Consider the following 15,956-nt stretch of genomic DNA (forward strand, 5'->3'; position numbering starts at 1 on the left):
TCAGCCCTGCGCGCGTCCCCTGCCCCCTCCCCCCCTGCCCAGAGGCTGGCACGGCTGTGTCCCGGGGCAGGCGCGCTCTCCCCCTCCCCAGGCTATTTTTAAAACTTAATTTCCTCAAAAATTGGGTGGCTCGTCCAGAAGAGAGTGGGTCACGTCTTGGGCTGGGAGGAGCGACATCGTGGTGTGGCCTCTGCCGTCCCAGCCGGCCTGGCTGGTGGTGGCAGCACAGGGCAGGGCCGTGACCTCCAGCAGTGGACTCGCTGTGAGCAGGAAGGGAAGGCCCTCCAGGGCCGGGGGGCCACGGTTTTTGAGGGTTTTGAGCAGCAGGGGTGGGGGGGTCCTCACAGGCACGGTGCTGTGCTGGGGGGGTGGGGCAGACAGACCGCCGTGGGGCTTCCTGCCGGAGGAGGCCGGTGTGGACGTGGCTGGGCAGGAGGGCGAGCAGGGCTATGAGTGGCCAGGCCGCCCCCCGACCCTCTGAGGAGCCTGAGGAGCCAGGAGGACTCGGGAGCAGGCGGAGCCGTGGCAGGGGGGAGGCCGGAACCTCGGTGTTGGGCCTGCTCGGCCTGGGAGCTGCAGAGGACGAAGTCCAGAATGTTCTGCCCTGGTCCACCGCCAGCTTCTTGCCTTCTCTCCTCTTCCTTCCCCCACAGCCCACACATAACACCATGAATTGTTCTGTTGGGCAGCCAGCAGAAATATCACGTCAGCTTTCTAGCACCTTCTGCGACCCGCTTGCCTCTAGCTGAGCCTCGGGATGGGCCCACGTTCAGGCCCGGGGCCTGGGCACCCAGGTTGGAAGGTCTGTGGGTGGGCACCTGGGGCCTCGGGCAGGTGAGCCAGCCTCCGCGTGTCGGCTTTGACCTCCTGGCTGGGGTGTTCTCTGCTGTGACCGTGGCACCGGCCGGTTGCCCACCCAGCCTCAGTTTCCCTGCCTGGACCATCTCCGGCACCTGGCTGACTGATGCACAGGGCAGTGGTGGCACTGGGGTGGTGGTTGTGGCTGAAAGAGGACACTGGTCACCCACCCCGCCCGCCCGGGCCTGCCCCACATTCAGTGTTTCCTTTTCTCAGTAAGTGTAATTCATACCATAAAATTCACGCTTTGAAGAACACGGTTTAGTTTTTCGTGTATTCCCAATGTCGTGCCACTGTCACCACTGATTCTAGAACATTCTTATCCTGCTAAAGGAAACCCCATTCCCTTTGACAGTCACTCCCCAGTCCGCAGCCTTGTCCGCTCTTCGGGACTGGAACCCCGTCTCAGCCCCACCACACCCACGGTCCTCTCTCTAGCCCGACCTCCCCTGAGCTCCAGACTCGGGGTCCGGCTGATCCTGGAATCTCTGTGCGGGAGGCTCTGGGCGTCTCACACTCAGCTTGGCCACGCTGCACCCGACTGTCCCCACACCTGCTCCTGCCTTGTTCCTCATCTTGGCTGAGGCTGCTCATTCTTTCCGTTAATGGCTTTAGTCATAGTCCTTAGTCATCCTGGATTCCCTGCTTTTCGCTTTGCCTCCAGTGAGGGTAGCCTGTCTGTCCCAACTTGAGACCTGTCCAGAATTTGCCCACCTCCCCTCTGCCTCCCCCACCCGGTCCAGCCCATCTACTCCTGAAGGACCAGCTCAGTTCCCCACCCCCCCCCCTTCCCCCAGTCCGTCCTCCCCGTAGTGGCAGCCAGAGGGCGCCCACGAGCACCCAAGTCGGATCCCCTCCCTCTGCCCACAGCCCTCCAGGGCTCCCACCTTCCTGTGGGGAAAAGCACAAGTCCTCCCTTGCTGGCCTGACCCCGCACCCATCACCCAAGCCAAGGCCCTCCACCGTCCTGGTCACCACTTGCCTTCCCGCCAGCCTGACACGTAGACACCCAGCATGTGAGTTTCTGTTGCGGCTAAACAAATCACACGGCCTGACCTAAAACCACACTCTGGAGGTCATGAGTCTAAGATGGGTGTCACGGGGACCAAACCCAGGCATGGGCAGGGCCGGTTCCCCCCGAAGCCCCAGGGAGACCCCTCTCCTGCCTTTTCCGCCTTCCGGAGGTGCCACATCCTAGCCCGCGCCCCCCCCCCCCCCCCCCCAGCCAGCAGCATGGGGTCTGCCCGTCTCTCTGCCTCCCTCTCATGAGGATCTCGTGGGGACGCTGGGCCCAGGGACCCCGGGTCTCCTCGACCTCAGACCTCACCAGCCTTGGCTTCCTCCCACCTGCAAAGCCCGCCCTGTCTGCAGGAGGCAGAGGTATGTCTGAGGCCAATACTCGTTTGAACAGATAATCCTCAGCAGAAGCCCGCTTTGCAGGTGAGGACGCCAGGGCTCAGAGAGGTCAGTGGTTGGCCTCCCCACAGGGAGCCAGGATTGGAGGGCAGGGTGTTAGGAATAAAAACTGCCTGCTCCCTCACCGTGAGCCTCTCTCCACGGTGAGCACCTCTTTCCCGGGGACAGTGTGAACAGGGGCCAGGGAGCCGTCACTCCAGCCCTGGCCGCCTGGCCCCTTCCCACCGACCCAGCCGGTCACGTGATTTCTCTGTGGCCCGAGGACATGGGATCTGGTTGAGCCCTGCTTCCGCCGGCAGGGGAAGGCCACAGTTGTCAGTTTGGCCAGCCCTTTGCTGCCAGGGACTTAACATCTTTGGGGTCAGTGGTGGGTTGACGTCCGCGCCCGTTTCCCAGCCAGGGTACTGTCGTCCCTCCGTAGGGGTGCAGGGAGCAGAGTGAGGTCGGAGACACCTGTGTGCGGGGAAGGCAGGGTGGTGACACGGTGGGGTGGAGGGCCGCCCCCGTCTCCGGGCTGAAGCCTCTCTCTTCTCTCCTGCAGGCTTGGCCCAGAAGAAGATGGCCCCGTCGGAGGTGAGTGTCCTGTGGCCTTCCTGACCCACTTCTCCGAAGGCCGGCCAGCCCCGGGGCCTGCTGTGCGGCCTGGGCCCCACGCTCTGGCAGGTGGCAGGCAGTGAAAGTCCCTCGGTCCTGCCGGCATCTTGAGTTTCAGGGAGGGGAGCCGCTGGGGAAGGAAGAGCGAGGACCCGGCCTGGACAGTGAGGGCCAGAGGGACGGAGACTGAGGGTCCAGAGGGGTGGGAGGGGAGCCGGGCAAGGGCGGGTCCCTGAGGAGCCCCCAGGAGGAGGGGGGTCCAGTCAGATGCGGCAACGCTGGTGTAGCATCCGTTGTCCCCACACGTGCCCCACACGTGCCCGCCCACGTCTTCCGTCTTCCGTCTTCCGTTCGGGATCCAGAGAGCTCCTGCTCCTGCCGGGGCGGCCGCTCGCCCGCGCCTTGCACCGTGGGGGGGTCAGCACTGTCCCTGGTCCTGAAAGCGGCCTGTGGGAGCGAGTCTGTGAGCCCCGCATTCCAGGAGCAGCCCAGGCGTGGCGTCCCTGTACCGGCGCTAGCTTCCTGGCCCCAGGCACCTGTGTCCCCCGGGTTGCCACCCGTCACGTGGGGCCCTTGTCGGGAGGGCTCTCCTGGAGGCAGTGGGGAGTCAGCGAGGGGTGCGGAGCAGGGGCGGTGCCACCGATTTCTGGGGAGAGCCCGCCCCCTGGTGGCCAGTGTGCGGAACACGCCGGGGCCTGCTGAGGAGCGAGGGCAGCTGGGGGGCTGCCTGAACCCCCGTGGGGCAGTGGGGGTTGGGCTGATGTGAGTGCTCCCAGCTGGAGGCCAGAGGGTTTCACGGGCTGTTTGGATGGTGCAGGTACACAGTAGATGTTTTCTTAAATGTCCGTGAGCGGACAGCCCCCACCGCCCCTCCACCATTCTCCCCTGTGGAGCTGCACACCAGTGCTGGTGGCTCCCACACAAATTTGTCACGCCTGCCCTGGCTGTCCCCACACAGGTCCCGGGCCAGTGGGACCTCTCCCTGTTTCACAGTCATTCCAGCCCACATGTCTCGGCCCTAAGGGACGCTGTGTGGTGTCTGGAGACATCTGTGGCTGTCAGGACGCAGTGAGGCTGCTCACTGCTCACAGTGCATGGGACGCCCCATAGGGGACAACCCAGCCCTCCCCCCGCCCCCGTCAGCAGGCCCAGGGAGTCCCTGAAGTTAGGGTTCTGCTCCTGAGGAACCGGAAGTCCGGTCTGGGCCTGGGCCCCTCTGGATGTGCAGAGTTGGACCGTGTGGCCCCAGTGGGTGACGGGGCACCTGCTCTGCCCTGGAGCCCGCCCACACCAGACTCTGCCCCACGTGGCTTGCCAGCCAGTGACTCAGCCCTGACTCTGGTCAGGATTTCCAGAGCACTCTGGCCCCAGCGGCGCCTCCTTGCTGCTGTTTAATGCTTCCTGCTTCCTCCTCTCCAGGCCCCGTCGATGACTGGACAGCTGGGCCCCGGCCACGGGAAGAAGTTGGGTCATCGGGGCGTGGACGCATCTGGCGAAACCACCTACAAGAAGGTTCCTCCTCTGCCCTCGGCTGGGTGGGGTGGGGCAAAGTGGACAAGGGCTCCCAGCCATCCGGGGCCCCCACACAGGGCCGGGCGGGCTCTGTGCCCACGTGTGGCTGCGGGCAGATCCCCTCGGTGCGGGCCCCTCCGTCCCAGCGAGGCCCTTGCCTGCTGTCGCCATCACAAGCGTCGGGCGATGTGCCCGCAGCTGCACCACCACCCGCCCGGCTACAGGAGCCGCCTGCGACCCTGGGCGAGCCCTCAGCTGCTCCGGCCCTGCTGGCTCATCCGGAAAAGGAGAAATGCGTCTCTCCTTCCTTCCCTTGGAAAGCGGGGCCGAGCTGTCACCCCCACCCCCTCCTCCTCAAGTGTGGGCGGCCTCCAGCCCAGGCAGCCTGGGCGACGTGATGCTGGGCGGCCCCGACATGCCCCACCGTGGCTGGGGAAACCGAGGCACGGAGCGGCGGTGTCGCTCACGCAGCGTGACCGTGCACGTCACCGGGAGAGTAGGTAGCAGGAACCCGGGTTCACGGAGATGAAGCTGGGATGTCACTCTGCAAATGGATTTCCAAAAAGGAAATCCTGGCAGTAGATAGAACCCTGCCGAATCGGGACAGTTTTGACAACTTGGAGCCTTCTAGAACCTTGATGGAAAACAGGCCTCGGGGCTGCGTGAGGTGATATTGGAGTCCCAGCCAGGCCACCTCGCCGTGGGGTTGTGTGAGCTGAACGACAGCCCAGAGGCCAGCGGGTCTGGGACAAGTGGTGGGCAGGTACCCCGGGGCCCCGTGCGTGATGGGTGCCGGGGTCAAGCTGCGAGATGGACATCTGGCTCGTCCTGCTGCCCCGAGGGGCTTCTCGTTTTGCCTCCCCGCCCTGGCGGCCGAGGGTCTTGATCCAGCTGGGTTTCCCCACAGACCACGTCCTCCACCCTGAAGGGGGCCATCCAGCTGGGCATCGGCTACACCGTGGGCAACCTGAGCTCCAAGCCAGAGCGTGACGTGCTCATGCAGGACTTCTACGTCGTGGAGAGCATCTTCTTCCCCAGGTGGGCCCGGGCCCTGCGCCATGGAGACTGGCCCCGATGCCCGTAGCAGCTCACCCAGCACGCAGACACTGTTGGGATGCAAACAGCCTTGCTGTTCTCTGAGCTCCCTTCTCTGCTGGAAATAGCACGGGCCTCTCCCGGCACCTTCTTGGCTTTGAGGCCTCACCCTGTACCGGTCGTGATGTTAGTTTGCTGCCGAATCAGAGGGCTGCAGTACAACAGTGATTTTAAGAAACAGGAGAAGAAAACGTAAAGTTCACTTTTCTCTCACATGGAAAATAGTGACAGGCAATCCAGGGCCATCAGGCAGCTCCCCGCTGTTGGGGTCCCGCGTTTTTCTGGCCGTTCCACCGTCCTTGTGTGCAGCTTTTGCAGCCAGGGGTTTCAGGTAGCTGCCCGAGATCCTGCCATCACGTCTGCATTCCACTAGCAGAAGGAAGAGAGCACATGCCCCTCCCCAGGCAGGGCAGCACCAAGAAATGATGGTTTCTGCTCTGCTCATAGCCCATTGGCCGATCACGGTCACATGACCAGAGCTAGCTGCAGGAGAGGCTGGGCAGTGGGCTTCCTCCGGGCGGCCATGTGCCCAGCCAGCACTGGGAACGGATGTTGGGACATAGCCCTCTGTCCCCTGGGGAGTCCCATGCCACCGTCTGAGTTGGCCGTCTGGAGAAGGCCTTGGAGCTCAGCGGCCAGGGCGCCGCCCAGGCCTGGGACGTCTGCGCCACCGGGGAGTCGGGGAGGCACCCACGGGGCCGCCGTCCCTCACAGGCCCCCTCCCTCCTTGCTCCACAGTGAAGGCAGCAACCTCACCCCTGCCCACCACTTCCAGGACTTCAGGTTCAAGACCTACGCACCTGTCGCCTTCCGCTACTTCCGGGAACTCTTCGGGATCCGACCGGATGATTACTTGGTAAGAGCGTCAGTCAGCTGCTGCTGCGTAACAAGCTGTGGCAGACCGGCGGCCCACAGCGCCACCTGTCTGTCCCTTGTGGTTTCTGTGGGTCAGGACTTCGGGTGCAACTCAGCCGGGTTCTTTGCTCAGGGTTGCGCTGGAGGGTGGGCTGGGGCTAGAGCCTCGTGGGGCACCGGACTGGGGGAGGGTCTGCTTCCAGCTCCACGGTGACATTGGCGGGACCCCCTCCTCGCCCATCGGCTGGGGCTTCCGTTCCATCCCTGCGGGCCTCTTGGTCAGAGCGTGAGCGACAGGAGTGTCCTGTCCCCTTTGCCACGTCTGTGGGTTAGAGGCGCGTCACATGTCAAGCCTCCTTTCGGGAGGAGGTGGGTCGTGGGGACCAGTTCAGAACGTCCCCTCAGTTCTGGTGTGGTTTTAGTCTCTCAAATTAGAATAATCTTGGAGCGTCTGGGGGGTTCAGTTGGTTAAGCGTCGGCTCTTGATCTCGGCTCAGGTCACGATCTCATGGTTCATGGGTTCGAGCCCCATGTCGGGCTCCATGCTTGAGCGCACTGAGTCTGCTTGGGATCCTCTCTCTCTCCCTCTCTCTCTGCCCCTGCACTGCTCTCTGTCTCTCTCTGTCTCTCTCTCTCAAAACGAATAAATAAACATTTAGAAAAATCAGAACCTAGGCCCTACCCTTTGATCTCACAGTGAACGATCAGGACTCCTGAAAGTTACAGCTCGCCTGCACACGGGGCTCGTCACCTGGGTGGGTCAGTCTGCACTTGGGGAAGGTCTGGAGGGTCTGTTTCGAGTTCGCCCGGTCACCGGTTTGCGACTTTGTGTTCGGGAAGCCTTACTCCCTGGGCAAGAGCGTGTCCGTGACCGTTGGATATACTCTGTGTATTCCTTCCACCGTCTGCTGTCCCTGGGGCTCGGCCTGTGGGCCTGCTGGCTCTCACCTGCAGTGACTCGTCTCCCTGCGTGTCGGGAGGTACTTGGCCTCACTCTCCCCTGGGTTCTTAGTCTGCGGGAAAGCTGTGCCCTCAGCTGCGGCCGTGTCCCTGCAGAGAGAGCAGCATTTGCTCCGGCCGTGGGCACGTCCAGGCGCCCAGAAGTCACAGTGCCCCTTGCCAGGGCCAAGGCCTGGTCCTCTGACCACAGCATCCGTGTCGTGCTCCCCCTCCGGCCTCCACCGCAGCCCCGTAACGACGTTCCCTTTGGTCCCGCAGCCTCCTCGGAGTGAAGCCAGCCTGGTGGTTCCGTAGTAGAGATGACCTGGGTGACCTCGGTTTTAGGTCTCGGGAGGGAAAGGGGACACCCGTGGCGCTCGCCGTGGCAGTGGTGATGCGGCCTCTGTGTGCTGGTGGGGAGCGGACCCAAGCTGGTCCTGGCGGCGGAGTGGACACAGGGCGACGGCCGAGGGCCTGTCTCGGCCTTGAGTGGGTGCTCAGCAGGTGTCCTCTGTCCTCTTCAAGACCTGCCCTGTTTGCAGCGACAGGGTGGCCAGGGCCCCTGGATCCGAGAGGCCCCCTCCCGCGGCGGGGGTGGGGAGCTTGGACACGGCTGGATGGTGCACCCAGACAGCATCACTGCCCCCATTTATCAGCTCTGGTCCCTCGGTTCCTCTCTCTTCCCGCCGGGTCCCTGTGGGCCGTGGGCATCACCTCGGCTCCAGAGACTTCTGTGGCGGCCGCCATGGTCCTGAGTTTTGTGGGGGCTCGCCCACCATCACTGTGAGAGCCCTGGGCTGACCCGGTGTTGACTTCGGCTCAGGACAGCAGGGCAGCGGCCGGGGGAGGCGGGGGACACGTGCGGGGGCAGGGGCTGCAGACGGTCGGCTGCGGGCCACGGGCGCCCACCCTGGGCACTGAGGGGAGAGGGGGCACGCCTGGGGTCGTCTGCCCGTGACCCTGTCCCGGTGGCCGGTGGTCTCTTGGCTGGGAAGTCTGCCTGTGTCACCGCTGCCTCCTCTGCAGCCAGGACCCCGTGAGGCCTGAGCCCTGTACGCTGCCCCCCAGGCCGCTCCCTGAGGGCAGCGGCTGCCGGCATTGCTTCCAGACCGTTCTCTGCTCACAGACTTCTTTTGTGCAAAGCTGCGCAGTCCCCTTCGGCGCTCGTCTCTCCTCCTCTCCTGCCAGCTGGGGCCCGCTGTAAGGCCTTGGGGTTTCCCTGTTCCCGGCGGGCTCCCGAGGCCCAGGACGCCCCTCGCTGCTGTCCTTCCAGGGCAGGGTGGGGGGAGGTGGGGGTGAGGAGGGAGAACATGGGCAGCCTGGGCCTGGGCCTCTGTTTCCGAGGGTGCGGGGGCCTCGTGGCTGTGGGCGGAGCAGGACGGACAGAGGGCCGTGCTGGCTGCAAACTGGACCTGTTCTCCCCCTGCACAGCCCACCGCCTCCCTGAGCTGCCTCCTTGCTGTCTGCGGCCAGCACAGCTGGGAGGCCCACTGACTCGGCTCCCCTCCGCCGACAGCCCTGGGCCGGGCCCCCACGCGGCTCCCCGCACCGTCGCCCCCACAGTCCAGATGGCCCGGGCAGCCTGTCCTGGCCCGGCTTCCGGGCATCCGCACGTCCTGTCTTATTAACAGGCTTGCGTCAGCCCTGCTCCAGCCTGGTGCCCGTTTTGGAGCCGGTCACCACGTTGGGGACTGCCAGCACATTCCCCCTGAGTAGCCTGGCTGTTGGCTCCGCTCCCCTGAGGCACGGACAGGGGAGACCTCTCGCCCCCGCCCCCCCCACCCACCCCCCCCCAGGTTACCTGACAGCACGAGCGCACTAGCAGTTAGAGGTGGCGCTGTTGTCCTTGTGGTCAGCACTAGGTCGCAGGTGTAGGGGCAACAGCTGTGGCCTCAGACCCCTCTTTCTTCCAGGGTGGCGCCCGTGGTCCCTGGGGGGGTCATGCCTCTGGTGTGTGCCCGTCCCACCCACAGCCGGCCCCCGACTAACCTCCCGGTGCCTGGGACACCGGGCCGCAGCCCGGAGTTTGCACAGCACCACAGCTTGCTGGACCACGGCTCGTCCTGGGCTCGGCCGTGGCCAGGCAGCGGGTGGGGGCGCCCGATCTTCCCAGGGTCTCTGTCGAGCCAGGGCGTGCTGACTGCTGGGGCATCGGGTTAGGGTCCTTACACCCAGCGATGCAGTAAGTGTTCCCTCGGCGTTCACCCTGTGGCCCGGGGGGGGGGGGGGGGCATGCTGTGGCCTCGTCCCTGTCATATACCAGCGACACTCAGTCAGGACTTCGGGGGTGCAGGGCACAGAAACCCAACCCAAACAGCCTTAATCCCGAAAAACACCTCAGTGGCTCATTAGCTGAAAAGGCCCAGGGGCAGCAGCCCGCAGGGCCTCACTTTCCTTGGCTTCTTAACAGACCAGGCACCTGCTGTATGCTGGGCTCTGTCATGGGTGCCGGGGACCCTCCGTGAGAAAAATGCTTAAAAATCCCTGGGTCCACAGAGTTTACTGTTTGTTGGTGGGGAGGGCATGTGGGGCTGATGGACAGCAAGCACAGAAGAAAGCCGATGTCCATGGAAGAGAAGATGGGGAACAGAAGGGTGTGCTGGGGGCCGTGGTTGGGGTTGCTCGCCAGGGACACAGGCTCCCCTCTCAGCTGTTCTTGTGCGTGGCATCTGTACCAAAGGTTGTCTTGTGGTCCAGCATGGCTGCTGGGGTTCCAGCTGTCACATCAGCTTTCCAGGTGGGAAATGGATGGGAAGGAGGGAGGGGCACCAGCGTTTGTCACCTGATTAGGGATTCAGAAGCTTCTACAGGCTCGTTGACCAGAGTTGACTGTTGTGGCCTCACCTAGCTGCGGGGAAGGTTGGGCAGTGAGTCTTGGTCAGATGGGTGCACAACCCAGCACGACTGGGTGTCTGTTACTAACGGGAGAGGGACCGTGCCCTAGGAGATCGGCACCCACGCTGCAGATTAGCCCAGGGTTCAATCCTTGCTGTGTGGCCTCAGGCGTGTCAGTTTCCCTCTCTGAGCATATTTCTTCATCTGTGAAAGGAGGCTGACAGTGACCTGTTCCAGAGCTGTCCGCTAGACGCTGGGCGTGTGGGGTGTCAGCGACCCACCTGCCCACTCACTGCCCCCCCCAGTACTCGCTGTGCAACGAGCCACTGATCGAGCTGTCCAACCCCGGCGCCAGCGGCTCCCTGTTCTACGTCACCAGTGACGACGAGTTCATCATCAAGACGGTGATGCACAAGGAGGCCGAGTTCCTGCAGAAGCTGTTACCCGGCTACTACATGGTGAGGAGCCCCGCCCTGCAGCCCCGCTCCACCCCACCCCCCCGCCCCCTACATGGTGAGGAGCCCCGCCCCTGGCTCCTACAGGGTGAGGAGCCCCGCCCTGCGGCCCGACCCACTTCCGCCCCTCCCCTGCCCCTACACAGTGAGAAGCCCCGCCCCACTTTTTGCCCCGCCCCCTACATGGTGAGGAGCCCCGCCCCTGGCTCCTACAGGGTGAGGGGCCCTGCCCTGCAGCCCCGCCCCACCTCCACCCCATACATAGTGAGGGCCCCTGCCGTGCCTCCGCCCGCCCCTTCCCCCCGTACGTGGCGAGGAGCTCCGCCCCTCCCCTGCCCCTGCACGGTGAGGAGCCCCGCCCTGCAGCCCCACCCCACTTTTTGCCCTGCCCCCTACATGGTGAGGAGCCCCCGCCCCTGGCTCCTACAGGGTGAGGGGCCCCGCTCCCTATGCTGATGCCCCGCCCCCGTTCCCCGCAGCTCCGCCCCCACCTCGGCCCGTCCCCACCCCTACATGGTGAGGAGCCCCGCCCCGCCTTCAGCTCCTTTCTTGTTGGGAGCAGGTTCAATAGCAGCCATGGGCTTTGAGGCTAAGGAATTTGGGTAGATGGGGTCCGGGAGACCCCTTTTGGGTAGGCCATGGGAAGTCCTCCTGAGCCTCGCCTTCACCCCTACCTCCCCCCCCCCCCCCCCCCCCCCCCGCCCCGAGCACCACCACGTGGTGCCTCAACACTTGGCAAGCAGGACTTGCCATCTAAACCCTCATGGCCTTCCCTGGGGGTGGGGGGAGTGGGGGTGGGGGCGGGGGCGGGCCCAGCCTTCACTCCCCATCCCTTCTCCCCACCGACACTCCTGAGTCACGGAGCCCAGAAATCGAGGCTTGTGTCTTGGTAGCTGGTGACTCAGGCGTGGGGGAGGGAGGCTGGACCACCAGCTGAGCTGGCATGTCACAAAGGACCAGCTGCCGGGGCACTTCCCATTCCCTGTGTGACTCACAGCCTGAAAGGGCGGCTCAGATCCCTGGGCGGGAGTGGAAGCAGGAGTGGGCAAGGGTCGTGAGCAGGCACCTGGCAGGGGTGCGGATAGGCTTTTCTGGGCAGCTCTGTTCGGATTGTGGCCCCTCTCCCCCCGGGGCGTCTCATTCATAGTGCATGATGGTCAGGGGGTCCCTGGCCCCCACGGTCAGGGGTCGGCAAGCTTCCTGTAAAGAACCGGCTGGTAAATGTTGGGGCTTTGTGACCCAGGCAGCACCTACCTCCATAGCTCAGCCCTGCTGTCACTGCAGGGAAGCCCCCTGGACCCCGAGTGAGTGGACGGGCTCCGCGTGCCTGGATAACTTCCTTTACTGACGCTGAAATGTCAAGTTCATGTCGTTTTCCCATGTCACAGAACGCTACTTTCCTTTTTTTCTCCCCAACTTTTTTAACAACACAAAGCCATTCATAGCTTAACCGCTGGCCACGCGAGAACGAGTGGGTAGTTGGACTTGGTCCCGTATTCAGAGTTTGCCAACCCTTGTCCTGGACTGTGCCTGGAAGCCGTGACCCCGTGTCACCCCAGGCTGGGGAGGTGGGGCACCTGGGCCTGGCCTGGGGGGAAGCCAGCCCCTGACACCCGGAGGATCTCATCTGCTGGAACCTGGCTAACGTCAGATCTCTGGGAGGGCAGAGTGCGGGGCTGGCCCAGGCGGGTGGTGGTCAGGGAGGGCTTCCTGGAGGCGGCCCTGCACAGAGTGTGCCGGTGACGGCGGCCGTGGCGACTGTCCTCCAGCCCTGTCCTCCTCCTTCGCCTCCCAGAACCTCAACCAGAACCCGCGGACGCTGCTGCCCAAGTTTTACGGGCTGTACTGCGTGCAGTCGGGCGGCAAGAACATCCGCGTGGTGGTCATGAACAACATCCTGCCGCGCGTTGTCAAGATGCACCTCAAGTTCGACCTCAAGGGCTCCACGTACAAGCGGCGGGCCAGCAAGAAGGAGAAGGAGAAGAGCATTCCCACCTACAAGGACCTGGACTTCATCCAGGACATGCCCGAGGGGCTCCTGCTGGACGCAGACACCTTCTCCGCCCTTGTCAAGACGCTGCAACGGGACTGCCTGGTGAGGCCGCCATGCCCACACGGCCCCGGTGCAGGGGAGGGAGGAGCCCAGAGCAGAGGGCGGGGGGCGGGGGGGGCAGTTCAGGGTCCCTCGCCTCTCTGGGCCTCGGTTGTCCCGTCTGTGAAACGGAGACGCTGGTGGAAGCGAGTAGAGCGTGAGCCCCAGGCCCACGGACCCCTTTGCCCCCGCTTGTCCTCGTGGTCTCCTCCACCCCCTGTGACCTGGGGGGTTTCGAGCCTGCTCCCCTGGACTAGAGATCTCATCTAGTCTCGGGGAGCAGGCTCGAAACCCCAGGCTGCCAGACTCACCACCCCTGGCTCCTAGGCCTCTTGGAAAACTTTGCATGACCTTGCCCGAGGACGCCCCCAGACCTCTCAGGACCTCGGGCTTCCCTGAGCCCAGGTGTCAGAGCCCTGGGGACCAGGAGCGGGTTTTGTGTGTGGAGCGGCTGGACTCTGTCAGGAGGAAAGAAACACCCTGGCTCCTGTGTGGCTGCCACGCCTCGGCTCCCATTGCCTGCCACGTGGCCTGGCCCCTTGCCCCTGACCCCTTGGTCTCCTGGCCATCCGTGAAATGGGGGTCAGGACAGGCCCCCTGTGAGGCTGTGGGGACCGAGTGGGCGCAGACCCCGATGCAGCTTGGGGTTGTGGGGGGCCGGGCACCGGGAGCGTGACCTGTCGACCCCACCCCCGGCAGGTGCTGGAGAGCTTCAAGATCATGGACTACAGCCTGCTCCTGGGCGTGCACAACATCGACCAGCAGGAGCGGGAGCGGCAGGCCGAGGGCGCCCAGAGCACCACGGACGAGAAGCGGCCTCTGGGCCAGAAGGCCCTCTACTCCACGGCCATGGAGTCCATCCAGGGCGGGGCCGCGCGCGGGGAGGCCATCGAGTCGGATGACACGTAGGTGACCCGGGGCTGTGGGGCCCTCGGGTGTGAGGCAGGCAGGGAAAGTTGGCCACGAGGGCAAGAGACGAGCAGCAGACGCGTCCAGAAGCCCGCGTGTGGCTGGTTCCTGGTTTGTGAATCGGAGCAGCAGAGCCTGCCCGCCAGGCCCCGCGAGGGTCACAGGTGGACCACAGCTCCCCGGCCGGGTGATGGCCGGGGCGTTCCGGCTCAGTCTGTCCGCGGACTGAGGCCCGTGGCCATCCGTGTGGGAAACACAGATGCCCCCTCCCCCTGCCGGACCCCAGAGTGGGTTAAAGCGCCACCATCTGCAGCAAAGCCGTAGGGGTGTTGAGTGCTGGGGACGAGGCAACATCTACAGCAGGGGGCCGAACCCAGAGCCCCGGGGAGAACAGGCCCCGGCGGTGGAGGCCAAGGTCACAGTCTCAGAGAGGGCTGTGCCCTCTGCCCGAGACAGATTCGTGGGGTGTCCGCCCCGCCCCCGGCACTGTGCACGCTGGGCCGGGTCGTTCTCTGGGGCGTCCTGAGTGCTGTAGGCCAGAGCAGCATCCCTGGCCCCCCCCCCCCCATGGCAGGGCACCCCCCCCCCCCCCCGTGCCAGGACACCCCCGGTCGTGAGGGCCTCAGACGTCTCCAGACACCGTCGAGTGCTTGAGGAGGACAGTACCCCGGTGGGAACGGCTTCTGTAGACAGGGTGTCGAGACTGAGCGTGCCGGGAACCAGCACGGGGGCCCTGGAGGAGGGGGGCATAGCCCCCCAGCGTCCGCGAGGGAGACGGGGGCTCACAGCTGGGGAGGACGGGGGAGGAGCCCTGACGCCCTGACCAGGCGAGGCGGTGGGGGCAGGGGGAGCAACACCTGCGGAGGTCTGGTGGCTTGGCCCGACCTCCACTGTGTTGGCGTTTGTAGGGTCTGTGCCAGGCCTGGCGGGATGGCGGGGTGCGCAGGTGAGCTGGGCAGTGCGTGGAGTGCGGTGCGCGGAGCCTGCAGGGCCCGGGCCTGGCGGGTCTGGGGTCATGGGGACTTGAGGACAGTCGCTGCGTCGTGTGGCCTCACTAACCATGCCGGGCCGGGCACGTGTGGGCCTGGGGCTGAGTGAAGCGACTAACTCCCCAGACGGGACCCAGAAGCACTGGGGGCCCCGCCCGGGGTGAGCGTGTGCGTGTGCGTGCGCACGGGTGTGTGGGGGCCAGACCCCTCGCCAGCCTCCAGCCTCGCGTGTCTGACGGCAGCTCGGCCCCAGCCGAGCTGCCGCCTACAGGAGCACGTGGGCTCTGGCTCCTTCAGCTTCTCCGAGGCCGGGCTCTGGGCCCCCCACGCCGCCCCCGCCAGCGGTGTGGCCCTGTGGGGTGTTGACCGCGCCCCTGCCCTCTCTCCCCAGGATGGGCGGGATTCCCGCCGTGAACGGCCGAGGGGAGCGCCTTTTGCTGCATATTGGCATCATTGACATTCTGCAGTCGTACAGGTGGGTGCCCCCTGCCCCCCTCACTTGCCCACGGAAGCGGTGCACCTGCTGCCCGCAGACAAAGCCTCCTCGGCCCCGGGAAGGCTCCTGATTGGCTGCCGGCCCCTGAGGCCTCGAGGGAGGCATTCGGTCCCCGACTGGGTGACTCCACCTTCGGGGTTGGGGCTGGCGTGGGGCATGCGGGGTGGGTGGGGTGTCGCCCGCCGGTCCGGCCCTGTCTGCTGAGCGCCGACCGTGTGCCCGGTGCTGGGCTAAAGTGCGCAGGACAGAAGCGCCCGTGGCCGCAGAGCACAGCATCTCGGGACAGCTCCTGCGATGGGCAGGAGTAAATGCTTGTGGCTGGGGCCCCATCTCGTGGGGTCTCAAGTGCGGCAGAGCCGAAGAACAGATACCCCAGCCTCACCTGCGGTTTAAAAGCTGGGGTGTGGGCCACCTCGTTACCCATGCCTTGACCCGCGTGAGGTCTTGGTGACGAGCGTTTCTTAGTCTTAGTTTTCCATCCTGAGAGCGGAATGCGTTCATTATGCACGTTCCCGACAGGACAGAGGGGACCCTGGGCGTGGCGGTCCCCATTTCCCATGTCCACCCCCTCAGGAAGCCCACTGGGTGGCTTTTTTCCTAAATATGAAACTGGGCTCCTGCCCGTCAAACACTAGTATTCGCAGCCTGTTGTTCTCCGACTCAGGGGCAGATGTCTTCCGTGGGGACATCTCTCTGGGTTTAGAGCAGGAGTGGAGAGCTTTCATGTTTACTGAATTAATTTTGAGAGATAGAGTGAGCAGGGAAGAGGCAGAGAGAGAATCCCAAACAGGCTCCAGGCTGTCGGCACAGAGCCCAACGCGGGGCTCAAATTCACAAACCGTGAGATCGTGACCTGAGCTGAAGTCAAGAGTGGGGCGCTTAACCAGCTGAGCCACGCAGGCGCCCGGGGA

General features: G+C 64.8%; 1 protein-coding gene across 9 annotated transcripts in view; it reads left to right on the plus strand.

Annotated features, from left to right (window-relative positions):
* Positions 1–15,956, plus strand: part of PIP5K1C (phosphatidylinositol-4-phosphate 5-kinase type 1 gamma) — a 49,274-nt gene that overhangs the window by 18,164 nt on the left and 15,154 nt on the right. For 8 of the 9 annotated variants that reach the window (XM_027049228.2, XM_053220114.1, XM_053220116.1 and 5 more), the window contains exons 2-9: positions 2,816–2,847; positions 4,288–4,380; positions 5,288–5,418; positions 6,214–6,331; positions 10,410–10,562; positions 12,355–12,654; positions 13,351–13,556; positions 14,941–15,024. In XM_027049228.2, the coding sequence (XP_026905029.1) occupies positions 2,816–2,847; positions 4,288–4,380; positions 5,288–5,418; positions 6,214–6,331; positions 10,410–10,562; positions 12,355–12,654; positions 13,351–13,556; positions 14,941–15,024 (1,117 nt within the window). Of the gene's footprint in view, positions 1–1,722; positions 1,875–2,815; positions 2,848–4,287; positions 4,381–5,287; positions 5,419–6,213; positions 6,332–10,409; positions 10,563–12,354; positions 12,655–13,350; positions 13,557–14,940; positions 15,025–15,956 lie in introns of those variants that run through there. The other variant, XM_053220115.1, reaches the window with a different exon arrangement.

The sequence above is a fragment of the Acinonyx jubatus genome, chromosome A2 (assembly GCF_027475565.1).
Source record: "Acinonyx jubatus isolate Ajub_Pintada_27869175 chromosome A2, VMU_Ajub_asm_v1.0, whole genome shotgun sequence".
In the NCBI taxonomy this organism is placed as follows: domain Eukaryota; kingdom Metazoa; phylum Chordata; class Mammalia; order Carnivora; family Felidae; genus Acinonyx; species Acinonyx jubatus.